General features: G+C 34.8%; 1 protein-coding gene across 5 annotated transcripts in view; it reads right to left on the bottom strand.

The window, feature by feature from the left end:
- Positions 1–19866, bottom strand: part of ATP8A1 (ATPase phospholipid transporting 8A1) — a 121450-nt gene that overhangs the window by 35892 nt on the left and 65692 nt on the right. For all 5 annotated transcript variants that reach the window (XM_054824015.1, XM_054824013.1, XM_054824012.1 and 2 more), the window contains 5 exons: positions 16095–16267; positions 9501–9684; positions 9290–9400; positions 2268–2342; positions 2007–2129 (listed from right to left, as the gene is read on the bottom strand). In XM_054824015.1, the coding sequence (XP_054679990.1) occupies positions 2007–2129; positions 2268–2342; positions 9290–9400; positions 9501–9684; positions 16095–16267 (666 nt within the window). The remainder of the gene's footprint in view (positions 1–2006; positions 2130–2267; positions 2343–9289; positions 9401–9500; positions 9685–16094; positions 16268–19866) is intronic.

Consider the following 19866-nt stretch of genomic DNA (forward strand, 5'->3'; position numbering starts at 1 on the left):
CTTCCTTAGACTTCTCCTTTCATGCTTCATTCTTGAAGTGCTCAGCTTCATCATATTAAACTTCCTTTAATTTATTGGCTAACTAATTTAAGTTTTACTTTCAAATTTATTTTCATTTGTAAAATATGCCTTTTGAAAAGAACTATATGAAGTTTAAGGATAAACAACTTATTGATACTTTCCATAACATACTGTATAAAGACATAAAAAGACTTAATAAAAAATATGTAACCCACTTCCTTCAGGACAGCAATCACGTTTTTTCACTAACAGCACTTTTGACAATCATAGCCTTTATTGTAACTAACAGATGTGTATTACGAGTGTTAAGGTGTTCAGGCAATTGAAATTAAGTTGCCTGCCTCACAACATTTTCCACAATGTCTCAAAATCTTTTGTTAGATTATACAACTACACTAGGTTGTATGATCCAATTTACACTCCAATACTTTGCACATTTGAACTTGTGCTACTCATTAACCTTTGTCTCTCCTTCTTGCTATGTCATTACCAGAAGTTTTTATTTGACAGAAAGCACAGGTGGGTGCAAGAAAAATTAGTTCTACTTTTCCATTTTCCTGACCAATTCTTATTGTCACATGCTAATCCTTTAACCTCTGTCACGACCTCCTAACCTTTGATCCCTTTTACCATAACAAACATCTGCATCAACATTCAAGGCAGTAATGTTTCAAATCTTTAACACCAACTATTCAACTTATATAGCTGGGAATTCTGTAGCTGGGAAGTTTGTAGACATTTACTCCTAACAAGTGTTGTATGGGAATAGCCACAGAATTTCCAATGAAGTCAGCAATACATCTGTGCAATAACAACAATTATATTATAGACTTATAATTTAAAAAACAATCCAACACATGTAACTCATGACTTACATTACTGCATTAAAACTATCACAACACAAAAGTGTCTGTTTTAATGGATCATGAAAGGTCTTATATTTGTAAAGCATTCACAGTGACATAAGGAACAGTTTTCCCTAGTTTCTTTGCAATTTTTAGGTTTGCTTCTGCGGGTGAAGGGATGAAGTGAGGAAGGAGAAAAAAAATCTCATATGCTTCAGTGAACAAAGATAATTTAGACAATTCTATATATATAGGAGTACTCCAGTTTTACAACACAAGTGGCACAGAGCTAAGTATGCTGTATCAGCTCCATGCATCTACTACAGATCATCACATGTAGGTGTTGTTAATTCAGTGACAGACTGAAAATGTCCCCAAGTTCAACACACAATGACATTACTTGAAATATCCCCATTATATTTAGAAAAATCAAATTCAATCAGAAGGAACTCTTACAAACATGATGGCATTCATGAAACTGCAGATTCAGGAAAAAGTTTCAGGTAGGTTTTTTTAATAGAGATTATGGATAAATCTGTAGAAATTGTGTATATTAGAGCCCTACATTCTTTAACTACTTCTTGTGCTAGTCTCTCCAAGATCAATGCCACCCATTTTCCACCTAAAATAGCCTCAGATTTCTTTTGATCCATCCTGACAATTCTTAACCATCTCCAAGTATTTTTTCCCCAAAACTCAAAATTAAACCATAAAATCGCAACTCCAAATTGACACAGAATAGTACCAAGTACCTCCCTCTACAAATCTAATGACAGTTCTTATTGTACTCTGCAACACTTCTCCACAGGCTTCACTACTCCATTTCCATATATCAGTACCAATACATACAGCCCAGCAACAGAGAGGTCTAATCACTTTTGCCTATAGAAGACAGCTTTATTACCAGCAGACAGGAAAAAAAAAAATCAGGGCTGAAAAAACCCAAAATGCTTGCATTTCCGTACTTGCTAGAAATGGATAAACATGATTTGCACCATTCACAGATAAGTGGACAACTGGAAATAGTAGTAATAAAAATCCTCTCCATTTTTAATTATGAGCAGCACAGTACAAAAAGGACAACTACACTAAATTCCTCTTAATGTCTGCTTTAATTATATTTGATTTTTTTTAATCTACCTTAGTATTAAAGTCCAGTGCGTTTTGGGAAGTCTTGTATAACTCTGGATATTTCAGCATGTTTTCTTTTCGACAGGATCTCTCAAATATTCCAAGAGTTAGTGGAGGCATTGCTGTGAACATCTAGAAGATGGATTAAAAAAACCCCATAAACAAACATATTGCAAAACTTTAGAGGTGAGGACTTGCTTAAAGATTGCTTACTCAAGAAACTTTCATGATTATGGTTGAAAATAACTGAAAACACACAAATCATCTTACCACATTGTAGAGACCTATGCACCATCTTTCAAAAAGAATTTGTCCAGAAAAGCCATTGACAAAAGCAAACCAGATCTGCAAAAGAGGAGAAATGTATATTACTCAAATGTCCTGCGAGGTGTGATAAACATTGTTTTCCCTCAGCTTCACGAAAAGTATTCCTAGAACACATTTACAACAGAGTTGAGGATGTTATGGCTTAAACCTGTATGAAAAAAAAAAATAATCAACTTGTGCTCAGAACAGATAATGGGCAATCTAGTCAAATATGTGAGCAATTCCATCTAAATATGAAAACATTTAAGGGGGTAGCTATTTTCAGAAGGAATTTCATGTCTGTTAAGTATTTAAGAGTGATTTAATTCACTGCATTTGTATTGTACTTAATTCTTAATGAAATAAAAATTCTGAGAAATATTAGGGGAAAAAAAATATCACAGGAAACACCTACAGATTAGAAGTAGTCATTTCTTCTAATCATTAGTAAACCTCCTAACTAATAGCATTCATACAGCAAGCTGTAGTCTGGAATTGAAAATTGTACCGATATTCCTTTTTCATAACATGAAACTCATGAAAAGATGAGGTTTTACCAGAACACTGAATCAATACAATTACTTCGTTAACGAGCACTAACTCAACTACAGAGTATTTTAGAGAGGCAGCTGGAAATCTCTTCATGGCTTAAGTTGTATCACTTCTGCTAAAAGGTTAAAAAAAATCAAATTTAATTGTAAAGGCATGATGACACATTTTGTTATCTTTTTCAGTATAGCATGCAGCATAACTGCTTTCTTCTACATGCTTATATTAGTTCAATGACAAAGTGGAGAAAAAGTATGTCTGATGAATCTTTATTAACAAGCTACACAAATTATATTGCCAATGACAAACATCAGCTATAAGGTGACAGAAGCTAAGACCATCTCAACAACATTCTACTCAATTTAAGACTCATGTTTTTCAAGTGAACTTTTAGATGCTGCTTTGCAGAGACTATGCTGCAGTTCACATTTGATTTCACTTTATTAGGGAAAGCATGAATTGCTACAATCAATATGTATGTTTATCAATACGTACCCAGGCTGGTCTACAGGTGACCAGATTCTATGACCAAGCTCATATTCTTTTATCACGTTGTGGAATGTTTGAACAAGTTTGTGAATACTTTGAGATGGAAACCCCCCTGAAATTAGCAATTATTAACACTAAAAATGGGAGTTAAAATCCAACGAAAATTGCTATTTGTTCAACCAATAAATGAAAAGTAAATGGATTTTTTGGTGACCAATTATTGGAACAAGATTGCATACAAAATCATGGATATTAGAGGCTGCAATATATAGAATATACTGCATTTTCTGAAGTCTTATAATGCTCAATTTCTTTAACAGTAACAAGCACTCTATTTTCTAACCTTTCAGCCTATGAACTGAAAAGACAATAGAATTACTTATGCCAGTTAAATGAGATTTTTATAAGCTCTTGTATATTTTGATTTTTCACTTTTGAAATAGAAGTTATGATTCAACTGTGATGAATTTAGAAGGTATTTATTAGCATCAGTTTCTCGGTAGTTAAGTATGAGGGAGCAAAATGAGTGCATAATCAGTTGTTCATTACTGAACAATTAATTATGCACTCAACATCAGAACAATTTTTGGATGCTTTACAACTAAGCTGATGTGTGAACATAATCCAGAACCTCAGCACCACTGCTGGATACAAGTCGTGCTTCTCTCTTTTCAACCTTCTCATTGTACATAGTTCCTACATTCTTTTACTCCCAACCTAGAAAGACAGCTAGGAAAATAGATATTATTATCTGATTGACCCCTTAATTTTTTTTTTCTTGTTTGTATCAAATATTGGAGTAAATTTCAGAATTCTTAATTTGAAAGGGTTTAGGGTGGTGGAAAAGAACAGTTTTAATAGAAAATATCTGACTCAGTAGTTGGGCACATATTGTATGTGTACATTTCATTGCTGGTAATTTCAGACAGTTTAACAAAAGTATGACTCTAGGAAGAAAATAAAACAGACTGCAAGTAGACATATACTTGACCCTTCATAACCAAGGAGTATATGGAAAGAACATTTTCTGTTGTGATTTATCTAACAGACAAAATGTTATAAAACCTTAATTTGAAAAGAAAGGCCTAAATACATATACTGAATCTATTCCACATATGCACTGCTGTTAAAGGTAAGTGATGCTAAGCAACACTTGGAATTGTTTTGGAGTGACTCTTTTAAAAGAAATGCAAGAATTTGATAATATTTCAATTTACAATAGAATGTCACATGAAGTCACTACCAAGCCTCTCAGAAATGCTATGCATCATTTTATTCCTTAAAACCCCTGATGCTTTCATTTTGTACAGAATTTAAGTTAAAATCTTCAAGCTATTTAAACTCTAAAACCTACAGTTTTACTGTAGAATTGTAAAGAAATCCTTTAACAGTAACTTCCTAAAAATCTTAGCATTTACTTTTTCCCAAAGAAAGCATGCAAGTTACAGGCATTTCAGTTAAGTATTACTGTAATAAGGAACTGGAACAAGTCTTGGTCAGAATTCTAGATGCAAGCCAAGAAGAAGTGACATTCGGAAGCACCCCTGGGTTCTAAAGTTTTGTTGAATCTATCAAAAAAATGGCTGGGAAGAGAAACTTTTTAATGTGGCTAAAAACTATGCTCTCTGTAGTAGAAACACTACCATTCAGTGGAATACCATACATACTACTTTAAAAGACAGCATCTTTAAGAAGAAACATGGATTTTCTATTGTTTATGAGATAATATTTGAATGTTCACATAAACACCACCTATAGCTCAAAAATAATTAGTAGATCTAGGGTGGAGGTGGTAGTGTGGGGGAAGCAGCAAGGATAAATACAGCCCTTATCTCAAACCGTAAGAGGGGAAGAAAGCAAGTCACCCACTTACGCTAACTTCTGAACCTTGGACCCCAGAAAATTACACTCTTAACCAGACATGAAAAAACCTCTACAGAGCTTATTACAGTATTAAATAGTGACAGTGACAAGAAACACGGAGTTTCTTGCTTCACTGTGGGAAAATTATCCATGGACAAGTGTGTTTCATTCTGATTATGATGGACAATGAAGGTAACTGTACCTGGAAAACAAGTTTTTAGGACATACTGTACATGATGCTAATTTAGGAGCAGATTCAGCCACTTCTTTCCTAGAGGGCAGGTCCTACTCTAACAGCTCAAATTACTGATCCAGCACCCCTCTACAGAAGGACAGGAGACAGTCTAAATTACTTCTTAAGGGACACCTATGTAAGCAGAGGGAGAAGTGAAAATTCAGAACATTTTATAGTTCAACGGCTACATAATTTCCATTGGAAAGGAAAGATTTAGGTTCACAGCCCATCTAAAATAAGATGGGCCTCAATGCAGAACCCTGTATTTCTAAGTTTTCAAACAATATAATGCAAAAAAGTGGACAGGAGCACGATCACTTTCTGCTGTGGTGTTTTAAACTGAACTTGGTGCAGTTTGCATACATTAAGTATGCCATGGCATACCGAACACCACCACCTAAACTCTACAGCTCAGAAGCAGTGTGAGCATACACAGAAAGACTGCTCATGTTTGGGGTTACGCAGGATGCGGGGCTCAATATGACCACAGGCATTCATCTCATGTGCCAGGCAAAAGAAACGAGGAACAAAATGGTAAACTTCAGTTATGGACATGAGCAGCAGAAAGTGTGTAACTCAGGAGTGGGATGAAAAGGGCTGGGGGGGGGGGGAGGGGGGGAGAGAAAAAAAAAAAGATAACCATCATCCAAAGTTTACAGAATGAGAGGCCATTACAGCTCTAATTACTTAGTATAATTAAATTGTTTACACAATATCACTTAAATTGTTACAAATGCCCACGTTTAAGGATCTGTGACTGATCTTTAAATGTGAACTCCACGCATCCGTTTCTTCTGTTTGTGTCCTGGTCTTTTACTCTTTTGTTTGAATTTTCCCCTACCTGAAACATGAATGACCTATGCAGGTCTTCAAAAATATCTTTTTTAAAATTGTAAACATTTTTTATTTAAAATAAAAAAGTTATTTTACGTTATTACTAGTTATTACTAGTTCTAGCTAACAGAACAAAAATTAGGGATAGGAAAATTTTGTCCCTCTGATGGAGGGAGATTTGCGTAACTTCACAAAACAAGCAGTTTAGCAAGAGTATATGCAGTAATGGTAATTATAAAATCAAAACCAATCCACAAAGAAGTTCTCAATCCCTAGATCAATCTCAATCCCAACCATCATTATAAGGAAATGACAGCCCCCTCAAAATAAGTATGAGACTCTACACAGGCTTATTGTATGTGACTGTGAGCCTCGGAACGAGTTTAATAATGCCCATTAGAAGTCTATTAGAAATTCAAAGTTTTCACTTGCAATTTAGAATGATACTTCAGAATATAACCTCTAAAGTTACTGGGACTAGTCCCACAGAAAAGACGAGGTCCAAGTTTAAATATCTATTGAGTCATGACACAGAGTAGAAAGAGTTATCACAGCCCACTTCTAGTTTATTATGAATAGGAGTTTAAATGTTGATAAACACTAATCAATGTGCCAGAGTATTACTACAGACCTTTACCTTTTTCTGAACCAAGAAACCAATAGCACTTATTTCATATCACCTCACAAATGCCTAGGAAAAACACTGTATTTTAGATTAAATGGAATCTATTACATTACTTGTTTGATTACTAACGAGCAGACATTTAAAAATATAATATGCATCTATTAAGTAAAGGTAGGTATTTTTAGGTATTGTCAGCTAATAAAAAGAAACTTATTTAAAGCAACTTCCAGACATGCCTTTCATAGTATTATTTTCTAAACTCCAAGACAGGGGAGGCGTGGCCACAAAAGCTTCACAGACCTTTTCCTGATGTAGCATTTCTGCATATTAAGCAGCAGCTTACAAGTACTCATTGAGCTCTCTGCTCCCACGCCTGATCCGTACAAAAAACTGAAAAGAGAGATTCAAGACTGGCAGTTGTCCTTTCTAGAGACATTCAATGATGAATTTCTGCCCATTCACTCACAGTATTGACATGAGCTATTAACATCTGTGAAAGTTTTCTGAGCTAACAAATGTTGGGTATACAGGAATTCAAGTAAAAGTCATCTTGTCTTCCACAGAAGGTGTATATGGCAAAATGCTTGTGTGCATGATATGTAAAGGGTCATAACCCATATAAAAATGATATCTTTGCCCTTCCATCTGTTCAGGCAGCAGAGACTACATCTTCTAATCTTTTGTATTTTTAGCCTATTGATCTCTGTACCTTGCATTTAACTTGCACAAAGAATACAAACAGTGGGATATTTATGTCTGATTTAAGTTATAAATTTACAATGTGTTTGCAGGTGACAGTGACAGAAAACGAAGAAAAATAAGGTAGTATGTTCTAAAGCCCAACTTTGGATGTTTTCTATAAACACAAATATACATTAATACCATTTTGTTTGGGGTTTTTTTTTTTTTTTTCAAATACTTCAAGAGCTATTGCTAATCAGTACTTCTGGAAGTCGGATCATTTAATCAGATATTCAGCTTTTGAAATGCAGGATCTGAAGTCTGTCATCTCTTCTAAAGCAAAAAAGGATCTTTAATGGATTTGCTTTTTCTATAGCTTCCTACTTTATGTCTTTCTAAACATGCTACAAACTTGCTGCTACTTAAATTGAAATCTATGTATGTTAGTAACACAATAAAGAGAAAAAAAGAAAATTTAGAAAATGTAAAAAGTATGCTGAGAAAACTGCACACTTTTTGGCTACAACACATGTACATAAGAACATATTTAAAGTATTTTCAAACATTGCAACAGTGTAAGATAACATACATAAATATCAAAATTGGAAATATTTAAGTTAATGTTTACATCAGGTCTAACAGAAAGAAGGCATTTTCTTTCTGTAAAAAACAGATTAATACCTTAATCTTGCAGAGTATGTATTTGAAAATATATTAAAAAAACTAAGAAAGTTTTAAGAATAACTATTAACCCCATTAATGTAAAAATACAGAAGATTGACCTATAAAACTTATCTTGTGATCAAGCTTTGCAACATTCTCCCCCTCCCATTTTTAACCCAAAGTATCATTGTGAATATAAAGTTTGAATCAATTATAAACATAATTACTGGATACATATTTGGTTATAAGAAAGCAAGCAGCTATTGAAAGAAAGAGAGGAACAGTAAAGGAAGTGGGAGGGAGAAAAAAAATTAAAATCTATTTAAAAATATGTTCAAAATTTTAAGGTTGCCCTGTGGTCATGAAAATTATAGCTATGTAATACATGCTGTCTTAACCATATCTACCAATAAACATATCCTTATTACAACACAGTCCTCTCATACTACTGTAGTTAAGGAGACTCTAGTCCCCTTAAAATTCCAGGTGAGAAAACTAGGTCAGCTGCTTTCAAGGAAAGTATCCCTGTTCATGAACTTGAGCCTAAGGAGGCATGGTTACCTCATCAACAAGTGAACAGTATGCAGTAGTGTAACTAAAGATATATGTAAAAACCCTAAGTACTGTTCTGAACAGCAACAGCTCTGAGTTCAACAGTGACCCGAAAAAGGGCTCCAGATTGTGAACCAGACAGTTACTGACACCAGCTCAAAGAGCTTAAGCACGTACATCTCAGTAAATTTACGGCTGTTGTAACTGTATTCCTTAAACATTGTAATGATGTTACAGATACAGTATTTTAATAAGCTAGCAGTATTATGCTGCCAGTACTAATATTTAGTACGTATTTTTAAGACAATTGGGTCTTTTAAAGTACAATAAATAAATCAGTCTAATAATAATCAGTTTATTAAAAAGTAAGATTCAGTACTAGTAAGTGTTTATTGACAGTTTAAATGCTTCTTTAAATCATATCTAATAATCAAAACCTCAAAATAATAAAATTTTTAGTTTCAAGAAGTAACATTTACTGTACTGTAAAATTACCTCAATTATATAAAGGACTATATTCTTGTAGAAACAATACAAGATGCATTTAGCAACTCTGTTGTAATTCCAGGCTCCGTGAACCAACAACAAGTTCTTCAAATATTTAAACTGCAAAAAATGAACAAACATACAATCAGAACATGCATACACCGACATTAATCTGATACTAAACTACTTTACTGTAGTATTTTACAGTGTAATGACTTACCTGAGCAATTGAGTAGTCTGAAGAATTAGCAGCCTGTAGACCTTCATTCCCACTAATACCAACACCAACATGTGCTGTTTGTATCATACTGACATCATTTGCTCCATCGCCAATGGCTAGAGTTACTACCTTAACTTGTTTTTTAACCATTTCTACAACTTCAGATTTTTGAAGTGGTGATACCCTAAGGGGTAACAGAAAGAAAAAGGTTTAATACAGGACTTTCAAAACATACTTTACATTCTGTGAAAAGGTAGTAAAACCAGGCCAGCTAACACCCTGGTCAGTGATGTGATGCTGTTATTGCCCTTTAGGCTATATGCTAAAAGCGTATTTCCAGCAAAATTCATAGAAACCTTTGATTTGTTGAAGCAAGATGTTAACAGGACTGAAGACGCATAGATCACATAGCAATGGGGTAATGGGACATTATCTTAAAATAGAGTAATGGAAGAAACCCTAAACACTGCCACTGCCAGTATTAACTTACAACAATTGCAGACTTTGGCATATTTTGTGGTTACGCTTGTATTTTAAATATGTATTTTATAAACAAACAACAGGATATTTAAGACACAGATGTCAATGCAAACAGGAACCATCTGTGGACCACCACTATCTTAACATAGTGTACACTGCTAAATTAGAGGAAATAACTTTGAACACTGACTCTTGATCCTTCACTTTACTTACTCCACTTAACTGCCAGTAACTTCTCCCTTGTTCTTTTCAGGGCTGCTCCAATTACTCATCATTAAGAAAATGCCTGTCCACAGTTGAAGGGACAAATTGTTCCAGGGACGATTCAAAAGCTCTACTGATGAAACTACATCGGTTTTGGCTCCATCTAGCACTGTGTGTGTCACACGTGTACCTTCCATTTCATGTTGTGAAAGTTCTACTCTGTAAGCTGAAATTCAGTCCTTGTAGAATTTGAGATACGATAACTGACAATAATATACAGAAATTATGTGCTAGGACTGATGTGTTTCACAGAGTGGGGAAGGAAAGGAGCAAACCCTAATCAGTGTGGCAATCCACTCTTGTGCTTCCTGGCACTGGAGTCAAGGATCAGACCCTGCCCCTCTCCTTTTGTGGTATAAGCAGAAACAAGGAGAAATGCAAAAAAAAAAAAAAAGTCTCCCACTCTGCTGTTCACTGCTTCCTACAGAGAAAGCAATTCTGGTACCAAAGGATGACTCCTGCTGCTGCCAGCCACACTTGCTGTGCGGCTGGGGATGTGCAGCTAGTGAAGAAAAGATGGAATCATCCTTTCCTTATTTATCCTTCCAGCTTTCCAGACAAACTCATTCTGGATGCCTCCATGCAAAAGCTAAACAGGGATAAGAAGCAGAACTTGCCACTGGATACACACTGACACCAAAAACTGGGGGAAAATGTGTGTTTCTAATTAATTTCCTACAAGTCTTCTATATGCACAATCATAGCAATAACCCCTCTGCATTGTAAGCTTCTGAACTTGCCAACTGGGGCTGTGAGATTCCCCCTGCAGAGCCAAAATTTCAGAGTTAAAGATCATATTGTGATGTTCATACTCTGATTTAATTCTTTCAGGTCAAAAAAAAAAACCCAAACCCAACCAAAACCCAGTGGAATATACAAGAAATTAAAAATACAAGTTTTTCGGGAATAAATTTGCAAAGAAAAAAGACAAAAAAGCAGTTACTTCTAAATAATGCTCCTTCCTGAACATACTCTGCGTGTTGCTACTCCTGGGGTACTGCCAAGTAACATGGCCTGTGGAGTTCATGAGTACAGTTCTCACCTGAACCAAAACTGCTGTATGGCACTCAAAAGCAACGCAAGAAACCTAAAGTTATTCTTAGAACTGACAGCTGAGGCTGGTGACTGATTTCGTGGTGTTTCATGAAAACATAAGTGCAGCAGAAAAAGTTGAGAAAAAACCCCCAAATCTCTGACATCACACTGCTATTATCCATTATCCATTTCCTTTATTAACAAATCCAAGTTACAAAGATTTGAGAAAAGCTAAGTAATCAGGGCAAAAGTAGGAACAGTATTTGAGAAATTTTGATGAAGATGTCCTTTAGAAATGCAAATTTCACCAAACCAACATCGATTTCCTATGAACGGAAAGCACTTTTCCACTAAAATAAAGACTATTTAAGTTTCTAGCTGTCTAAGGTTGATTGTAATTATTCTGAAAAGTAGTTTAAAACTGTAGGAGAAAACCAAAGTTTTCTAGACATGCTTTTTACATTGTGAAATACACATTTATTCATATAACATATATGAAGATTAAGTTTTGTCTAAGATAGTAAATTACAGTAACAACCACAATTCTTACTAGCTAAAACTTATTTAACATTTCTGAAAGTCAGATGACTTAAGAGCTGAAGGAAGATCCTAAATTATTCCTGGTGGAGAAAGTCAACTTACCAAGCATATTAGAGAGAACTGTTTTAAAATATCAATTTTTAAACAGAAATTATGAAAAAAAAATTGAGACAATATGATCTGTCTTCCTGCATATTATTTTATACCCAGTTATACAACCTCTGAAATTAAAGCACACTATCTCTATAAATTCCTTAATATTACATTTGAAGTGTATTTGTTATATTATTCGTGTTAACTACAAGCCCCTTTGTCTTTTGTAGAATAAGATCTTACATAAGCTTGAGGTCACACTCATCATAATCACGTAACTACACTCCACACCATACTTTCAATGGTATCAGTTTATGACTTCAGTTCATAGCACCAAGGTACTCATTTTACTACAGAACAGACTTATTCTTGATCTGATTTGAATGTCACAGAAAAAATAACGAAGGAATAATATGAGCTCCATATTTATAAAAGACAAAAGAAAGTATTTTCCATTTTTCATTTAGCAAGTGTCATTATATTTTCATTTTGGCTACTGTATAAAATTATAGGAAGAAAGAAAAATAGTGTTTCAACAAATAGACTAAGCCTTAACATCAGATAGGGTACTGAGTTCCCAGCATAGGGGTACACTAAGAGGGGCTGCCTCTCTTTTCTAGGCCATTGTGCTTAACAGCGAGACAGCATTAGTAACAGAAACTGGGTACACCGTATCTGCACTCATCTCTACTCACATACAATACTCTAATTCTCCCTGGGTTCAGTAACATCTTTGTAGCTCTTCTGGTTCTCCTCTCCATAAGCTAAAGGAGACCTTCTCACAGTTCACCTGCAGGTGATGCCTCATCACCTGAAAAAAACCCCCAATGCCTATTCTGTGCCAGTTAAGCAAAATTTCTTAAGCTTTAAGTACAATAAATCAGTGAAAAGTTGCACAAAATTTAATTGCATAATTTTGCAAAAGGAAAAAAATAAAAGGAGTGAAAAATAATACAGCCTTCAGATTGAAGGTAGCTATCCAGTTACTTTATTCAGCTGCCTGTGCAACACATACTGTCAGACTTTTGAGAAAGGGACCTGGGATGAGTACAGCCTTGTGGTGAACTTGCCATGAAGGCTTCTGCCCTTCAGAAGAATTCTATGGTCCAAGTATATCAAAAAGTATTTCTGTGATCTTTTGTACATGTTTTATTTGAACTCTGCTGATGAATACTGTACCAAGACTCACTACAGCCAGCTTCTATAGAAGACTCATTTTGTTCACTCTTAACTGTACGTTTTTACTACAGAATAATCTGTTTAACATTCTTCTTGCACACATTACTTTGAAGCCAATATATACTTGGAATTCAGTTTGTCAAAAGTCTTTAAGCCAAACATCTGCTTGGAATTACACACACAGATTTTTTAAGTGAAATGTCTACTGAATATTTGTCAGCTTCATCTGTGTTATGGCTGGTCTTCGTAAGAATCCATATGTAATAAACGCCTCTGAGCAAGTGAATACAGTCTGAAAACTTTAAAGAAAGGGATGTAAATTTGTACTTTTAAAAACAAGGAGTGCTTAAAATGTTTACTGCCTTTATATGGATGGAAGAGAGGCCTACATTTTCATTTAGTCAGGATGATATGTTTAAGTGATTTACATTAAACAAATTTTAAATGGTAATTTTCAGTTATTTTCAAGCTCACAAACAAGGAAATGAAATTTTAGCTACTAATCATGGACCATTGACAGAATTTTTTTTTTGGGCAGAATTCAGACTTTTGAGAAGCATGTGATATTAAAAAAAAACATACTAAAGCAATGAGTGCTACAAGCAAATATTTTAGTTTTAAACCTACAGCCAATTTTTAAACAACCACAAAATATTTCAGAGCATATACACCTAGACATGTATTGAAACAGCTGACCTAGGCATATTATGGAAGTGTAGAAATGGCAGAAAGAAGACTACCAGAAAATAAACTTTCATTTGCAAATTTTGTTGTTTCATCACAAAAATGCTAGCAATATAAGACAGCTACATGTACAGAATATCCTTCAATGGTTCTATAGTTCAAGAGAAACAGCAATATTGTCTCTTCAAAAGGCATAAAATGTATTTTCAAATATAGCAAAGAAAAGAAAAAGAAATGTAGTTTTGAAAGAGCAGTTCTACATGGATCTCCTGCTTGTTACTTACTATGCTGACCAAAACTGGAACTAGTAGAACAAGCACAAAGTCCCAACTTGCCTGTCAGAAAGACTACTGCTGTTAGAAAAATGTTTATACACAGTATAAACTGTGTCTCAGGGTAAGATCTCAGTTTAAAAACCAGTAAGACCTAGACTGAAATTCAGAGTGCTTCATGCTGGAGCATGGCTACAAAGCTAAACCATAAAAAAAAAATTAAAAAAATTAAAAAATAAAAATCACTTGGTAGGATAACATATTGCTTGAGAGAAAGACTACAAACCAGTTGTTTATTTGGATGCTGTAACCTCATTTGCTTTTCCCTGTCCTTTTGCAAGGCAGAAAAATAGCTCCATTTTGAACACTGATTTTTCAGATGACCCTGCTTTATCTTAATGGAACATTATTAAACTCTCTACCTGAACAAGAGAACCTTCCATTTATTTATCTTATTAATCAAAAGCAGACAGTCTATTAAGGTGTATTTAGAACAGTTTTCACATTTGTACACACCATATCTCTACCTTCAGGTAGATAATATGATAGGCAATAATGAGGTAGTAGGCTTATATAATTTATTGAAAGAAGATTTGAATTTCGTAAGAAGTGATGCTGAATTCTAAGAATTATTTTGTTCTTGTACAAAATCCAGGCTGACCTTTTTCAACAATTTTTTTTCTAAAGCAATTATAATCAGACATAGCATTCTATTTAAATATGGAGTTGTCTGAATACACAGACAACTCTAAAAATTTCAGTACTGTATCAATTGTGAGAACTTGAATATGTGACACTTGCATACTGAGAAACAAGCAAGCTATAAGGACTGTAGAAGAGCTTAAAATACCTTGTTTCCGAGTTAGCTTTTCCTGTTTTAATATAGGAAACAGCTTTTTCTATGCTACTACAAAGGTCAAAATAGTGAAAAAATACTCTGAGAACATTAACTGGCTAACCTGGCAATAGCTACCTCAGACACTGATAAAAACAGCAGCAGTTTTCACAGTTCTGGAATGTTTACTTGCATTTCTAATACAGATATCCTACCTGTGTTACTGATGATCTTGTAAAGAAAAGTTGTTTCTGCTTTTTTGAAAGATTAATCACTTGGCCTAAGCCAAGTTCTTTAAACATTGACAGGAGCAGTTCTCGTTCATCTAGCTACCGAGCACTCAACTTCCTTTTCCATTCAATCGTTCAAATGTAGAAAAGGTGATGTACTGCTCAGGAGATGCTTGCAGTTTTTGTGTTTAAATCCATAGAAATGCAAGAAGGCCCCAAAACACATAACCAATCACTTATAGTCCTATGCATTCCTTCCTTAATATAAATCTGGCAATATTAAAAGGCAAGCCAGACTGCTTTCACATTGTGTATATTTAAAGAAAGCAGATATTTAATTTTCTTTGGTCTGGGAAAAGTTCTCTTGTTATGGTAAGCTTACAGCTCTAATAGCTGATGTTTACAGGAAAGAATTAAATATCTGATGGTATAAAAGAATCCCAAAACAATCAGGAGTAATAACAATTAGAAAAAAAAAAAAAGGTGTTTTCATGAGCTTCAGGAAATAAAAATCACCTAGAGTAGTACCTTTAATATTTTTGTGTACTTCTCACGCAATGTAATCCATGGCTTACAGAAAAAGCAGAGATATAATATCTTGCCTGCGCAGGAAGCTCTACGAAAGAATCCAGATGTGCTAAAACCTGCAGCTAACTGCAGGATCAATTTAAGGTTAAGATCTCAATCTTGCTGAGACAATTCTTGACAAATAACAAATTATTTTTTTAGGTATATGCAACCTGAATTACTTTGTTTGGCAGGTACAGTGTGTAGCAGACTGCTCTAGAGAAATATTTTGCTTGAATGACTGTATTACATAACTTTAGCTACTGAAGTGGGTTTGTTTGTTTGTTTGTTTCTTTTTAAACATATTTAATGGTTGGACAACATGGTTGTGTGTATTTTCTATGAAATAAATGAAGTTTCTTAACTTTTCCATGTCAATAAAAATACTGTAGAGCAAGAATAATATAAACCTTACCTGCAACAAATAACAGCTTTACATGACAAAGCCAAATCCAGGAAGTATTGTCTCACTCCAAATGTCAAAGCATACTTCAGAGATTTACCATCAATGATGAGAGCAAAATCATTTTCCTTCCTTAAAGCATCACCAAGAGTACTGCAATGATGGCTAAGAGTCTCTCTTGTTCCCTGTTGTACAAAAAAATGGCATCTGTTATTTTTAATTCCTACTATTCTTAAGTTCAATTTTTTTTTTCAGTGTGATGAGAAGCACTGGCATTTCCTTTTTTTGAGGAAATTACCTTTTGATTATGCTATCAAAGAAACAGTATGACATGAAAAAAGTATTTCCAACAGCTGTGCTATTAGAAACCACAGTTGAAATGGTGTGTAGGACTGCTCTCACCCTCTGCCAAAAAATATGTAAGTTGTGGTGGAAATTTCAATGTTCTTTGAATGGCAACAACAGTTGCATAAATGTTTGCTAAAAGATATTATTTAATAACTTTTCTATATAACTATGCAAAAGAAAATTCACATATATATAGATACTAGAAGAAACAATTTCTGTTTATTATTATATAAAATGGTCCTAAAAGTTTAGAAAAAAGTAAAAGAAATATCAAAGATAATTCATAAGTACATGCATTATAACTGATAATTCTAACCATCATATGAAATTTTTATTTTAAGATAAGCCTGCATCAACTACATGTTATCTAAAGGATCACATTTTGTGTTTTTCAGTTGCTAAGGACAGTTTGAATCACACCTGCACAAGTCACTATTCCGTGATCCAGTACTGAGAACTTCAGATTCTAGTCAGTAGACAAGACATTCATCTGTATTTATGCAGCCGGACCTCATAGTCTGCTGTGGGGAGGTCAGTACTATCTAGTTAGTTACAGTACAGCTCTACCACAGAGTCTCATGAAGAAGGAAAAAACCTTCTTGCTGCATTTCTTTCTTTTTGCATGGCCTTCACAGAGCCACAACATACTCTTCTACTATTTCCTGCTTCAAAGCCCAGAAGAAGGGTTTTAGAGGAGAAAGGAAGATGGAAACAAAACTTGTGCTTATAAAACACTGGATTTGGAAAACAGTAACATCCTATGACAAGTTTAACAACCAAATAATTGCGCTACTTCAGTGATGTCAGGCATATGTAAATAAAATTTGCCGTAACCACCTAAAAATAAACCACTGCAAAGTAATTACAAGTCTCAAACCCTCTGAAATGAAACTAAAGATACTACTTTGCCTTTCCCACCGAACTCACTCCTCCCAGTTCCACAAAGTGTTGTCCATGGTTTTAGCCTACTTTGCCTCCATGGCCCTTCTAAACATTCATTGCTTTATCTAAAAGGAGATTAGGCTGTCGGGGAATTCTACACTTCAGGTTTCCTGGTTTTCCCCATAGAAACTCCAAGGGAAACAAAGTGCGACTGTTGAAAATTACATGTTAGAAAATCTTTAAAATGACAGTAGCTTCTGTAACTATTTTCCAGACTGTCTTTTCTGATTAAGAAATATTGCAACATAAAGGAAGTTATCAATTTTTCTCATCTCCATGGACTATTTAGCTTCTGACTAAATTTAAGCAATACAAGAGCCTGAAACTTCACATTCCTCCCATCTATTGTTTCTTCTCATATGTGCAATATAAACTCTTCTGTTTGAATTGACGTTAATTTTTTTATCGCAGACAGAAATGCCATCAGGTAGCTCCAGGCATGCTACGTATTAAAACAAACAAAAAATCCCCAAGACAATAGAAAACACTTACCCCACCTGTAAAACTGTCATATTTAAAATTCCTCTGTGGGCTTACATGTAGTTCTATGCTGAAATCCAATTTCTTAAATTAAAAGCAGTATCAGAACATCCCTTATTTGCTTCTATACCATTTCCATTAAATATTTCTCAGTGAAACTGAATGGTAATCAGACTATTTTCTACTATTATTAATTAAATTCACAGTTAAAAATAAAGCTGTGTTATGATTTCTGTCTATGATTAACAGTACTATACTGAAATTTAGCAGTCCATTAAGTTAACATGAAGGCAAAATAAAACCCAGTGTTCTTTTAGACAACTCTAAGAACTTACTAACAAAACCATGTTTTGTTTGTGAAGCTAAGCAGACGTTCACAGGAGTAGAGCCTCGAAATAGGTGATGTTGAAAAGTCTTTCCAGTTGTATCCCAGCCAATGCTAACTGGGGAGTGGGATTTGGGGTATTTTTCTTTTAATTCCATAAATAAGGGTATTGGTTCATACAAGAGAGGATCTTCTATTTCAGCATATTCTTTTTAAATTCAGTTCACCGTGCTGGGATACAATCTAAACAAATGTTTTTTTTAGTCTAACGTCCTCTCTCTTGCATGCTAAGGTCATAATAATGACCAAATTGAGGAGGTATTTGTTTTGTTAAATCTGTTTTACATGTCTTAGGGACAGAGGACTCTGCCTGTCCCTAAAAAGATTAGAGCTGAGCTAGCTCCTTTTTAGAAGAAGCCACTGGTATGCAACCAGACCAAGAGAAGCCAACCTTCCTAACGCCTGTAACATATCAACACCTTTATATAGCTAAGAGGCTATACCCATACCTTGCAGAGCCAAGGAGGAGAGAACTGCTGCCATGGAGCAACTCTTCTCCAAGATCCTGAACACACAGGTCCCACTATACTGGGATTTTTTTTCTTCAAGGTTTCGTGGCTGCTCAGTTCCTCCTGTGCTGAGGGAACTGGGTTGTCCGGCAGCCCTCATGGGAGCACAGTTCCCCCGCAAGGTAAGGGACAGAGTCCCAGTATGAGAGATGGATCTATGGTGCTCAAAAGCCAAAGTTTCAGCCATATTCCTTAACAGACAGTATTCTAAGTATTACAGCCTCTTGCCAGCTGCTGTTGGTACGCAGAAAGGAAAGAGGAATTGCATCCACCCTTGCAGCTGCACTGACGCAACATTCTGCAATCACAGCAGTCCACCCCCCTCTCCATTTCCACTCCTCCATCAGAGTTTTCAAGGCCATTTTTGGCTCAACCAGTTGCACTAGAAATGGAGCCTGACATCTGATTTCAACCACACCAGCAAGCAAAAGGTAAGACACAACATATACATTAATCAAACAGTGAAATGCACACCTTCAAACAAGGCAGAACACTTTTAATGGAGTCTCTTGTTAAAATACTGGCACGAAGCTAATTAATTATTACTTTTTGAACTGCCTCTTGCCCTCAAACTGTCCAATTACTGCATTTATCTGCTGTCGAAAAAACACTATTTATGTTATCACCACAGACAGATTTGCAAGCAACCAGTTTGCATATGCAATTTCAGCTGTGATATGCTATCTCCATCCCCACGTACTTTGAATGTACTTCGTGCATTTAGGGAAAGGATCTCTCAATCTCTACACAACCTAGACACTTCGTTTGGAAATACGGAGTTCAGTGCAGTTATGTCAGATACTATATATATTCTTAAAATGTATTTACATACATATATTTTTAAAATATATTGCTTAATATATGTTCACTCAACTTTTCAATCGTTACACTAGAAGTGATTAACGTGCAATGCATTTTTACTGAGTTTTCATTGGACTCCTTGTAGTAGGTTAAATAAAACTACCTCACTTTATTTCATAACTTATGAAGAAGTATACAAAGTAGTCTATCTTCTGCACTTCAAATCTATTAAGTATTGCAGTAACTCTGAAATTCAGCAGTCTTTGCACACCATCTGAATATAGGACAGAAGTTCTCACTTGCATTGGTTAAGTTTTAC

This window comes from Grus americana, chromosome 4, assembly GCF_028858705.1.
Source record: "Grus americana isolate bGruAme1 chromosome 4, bGruAme1.mat, whole genome shotgun sequence".
In the NCBI taxonomy this organism is placed as follows: domain Eukaryota; kingdom Metazoa; phylum Chordata; class Aves; order Gruiformes; family Gruidae; genus Grus; species Grus americana.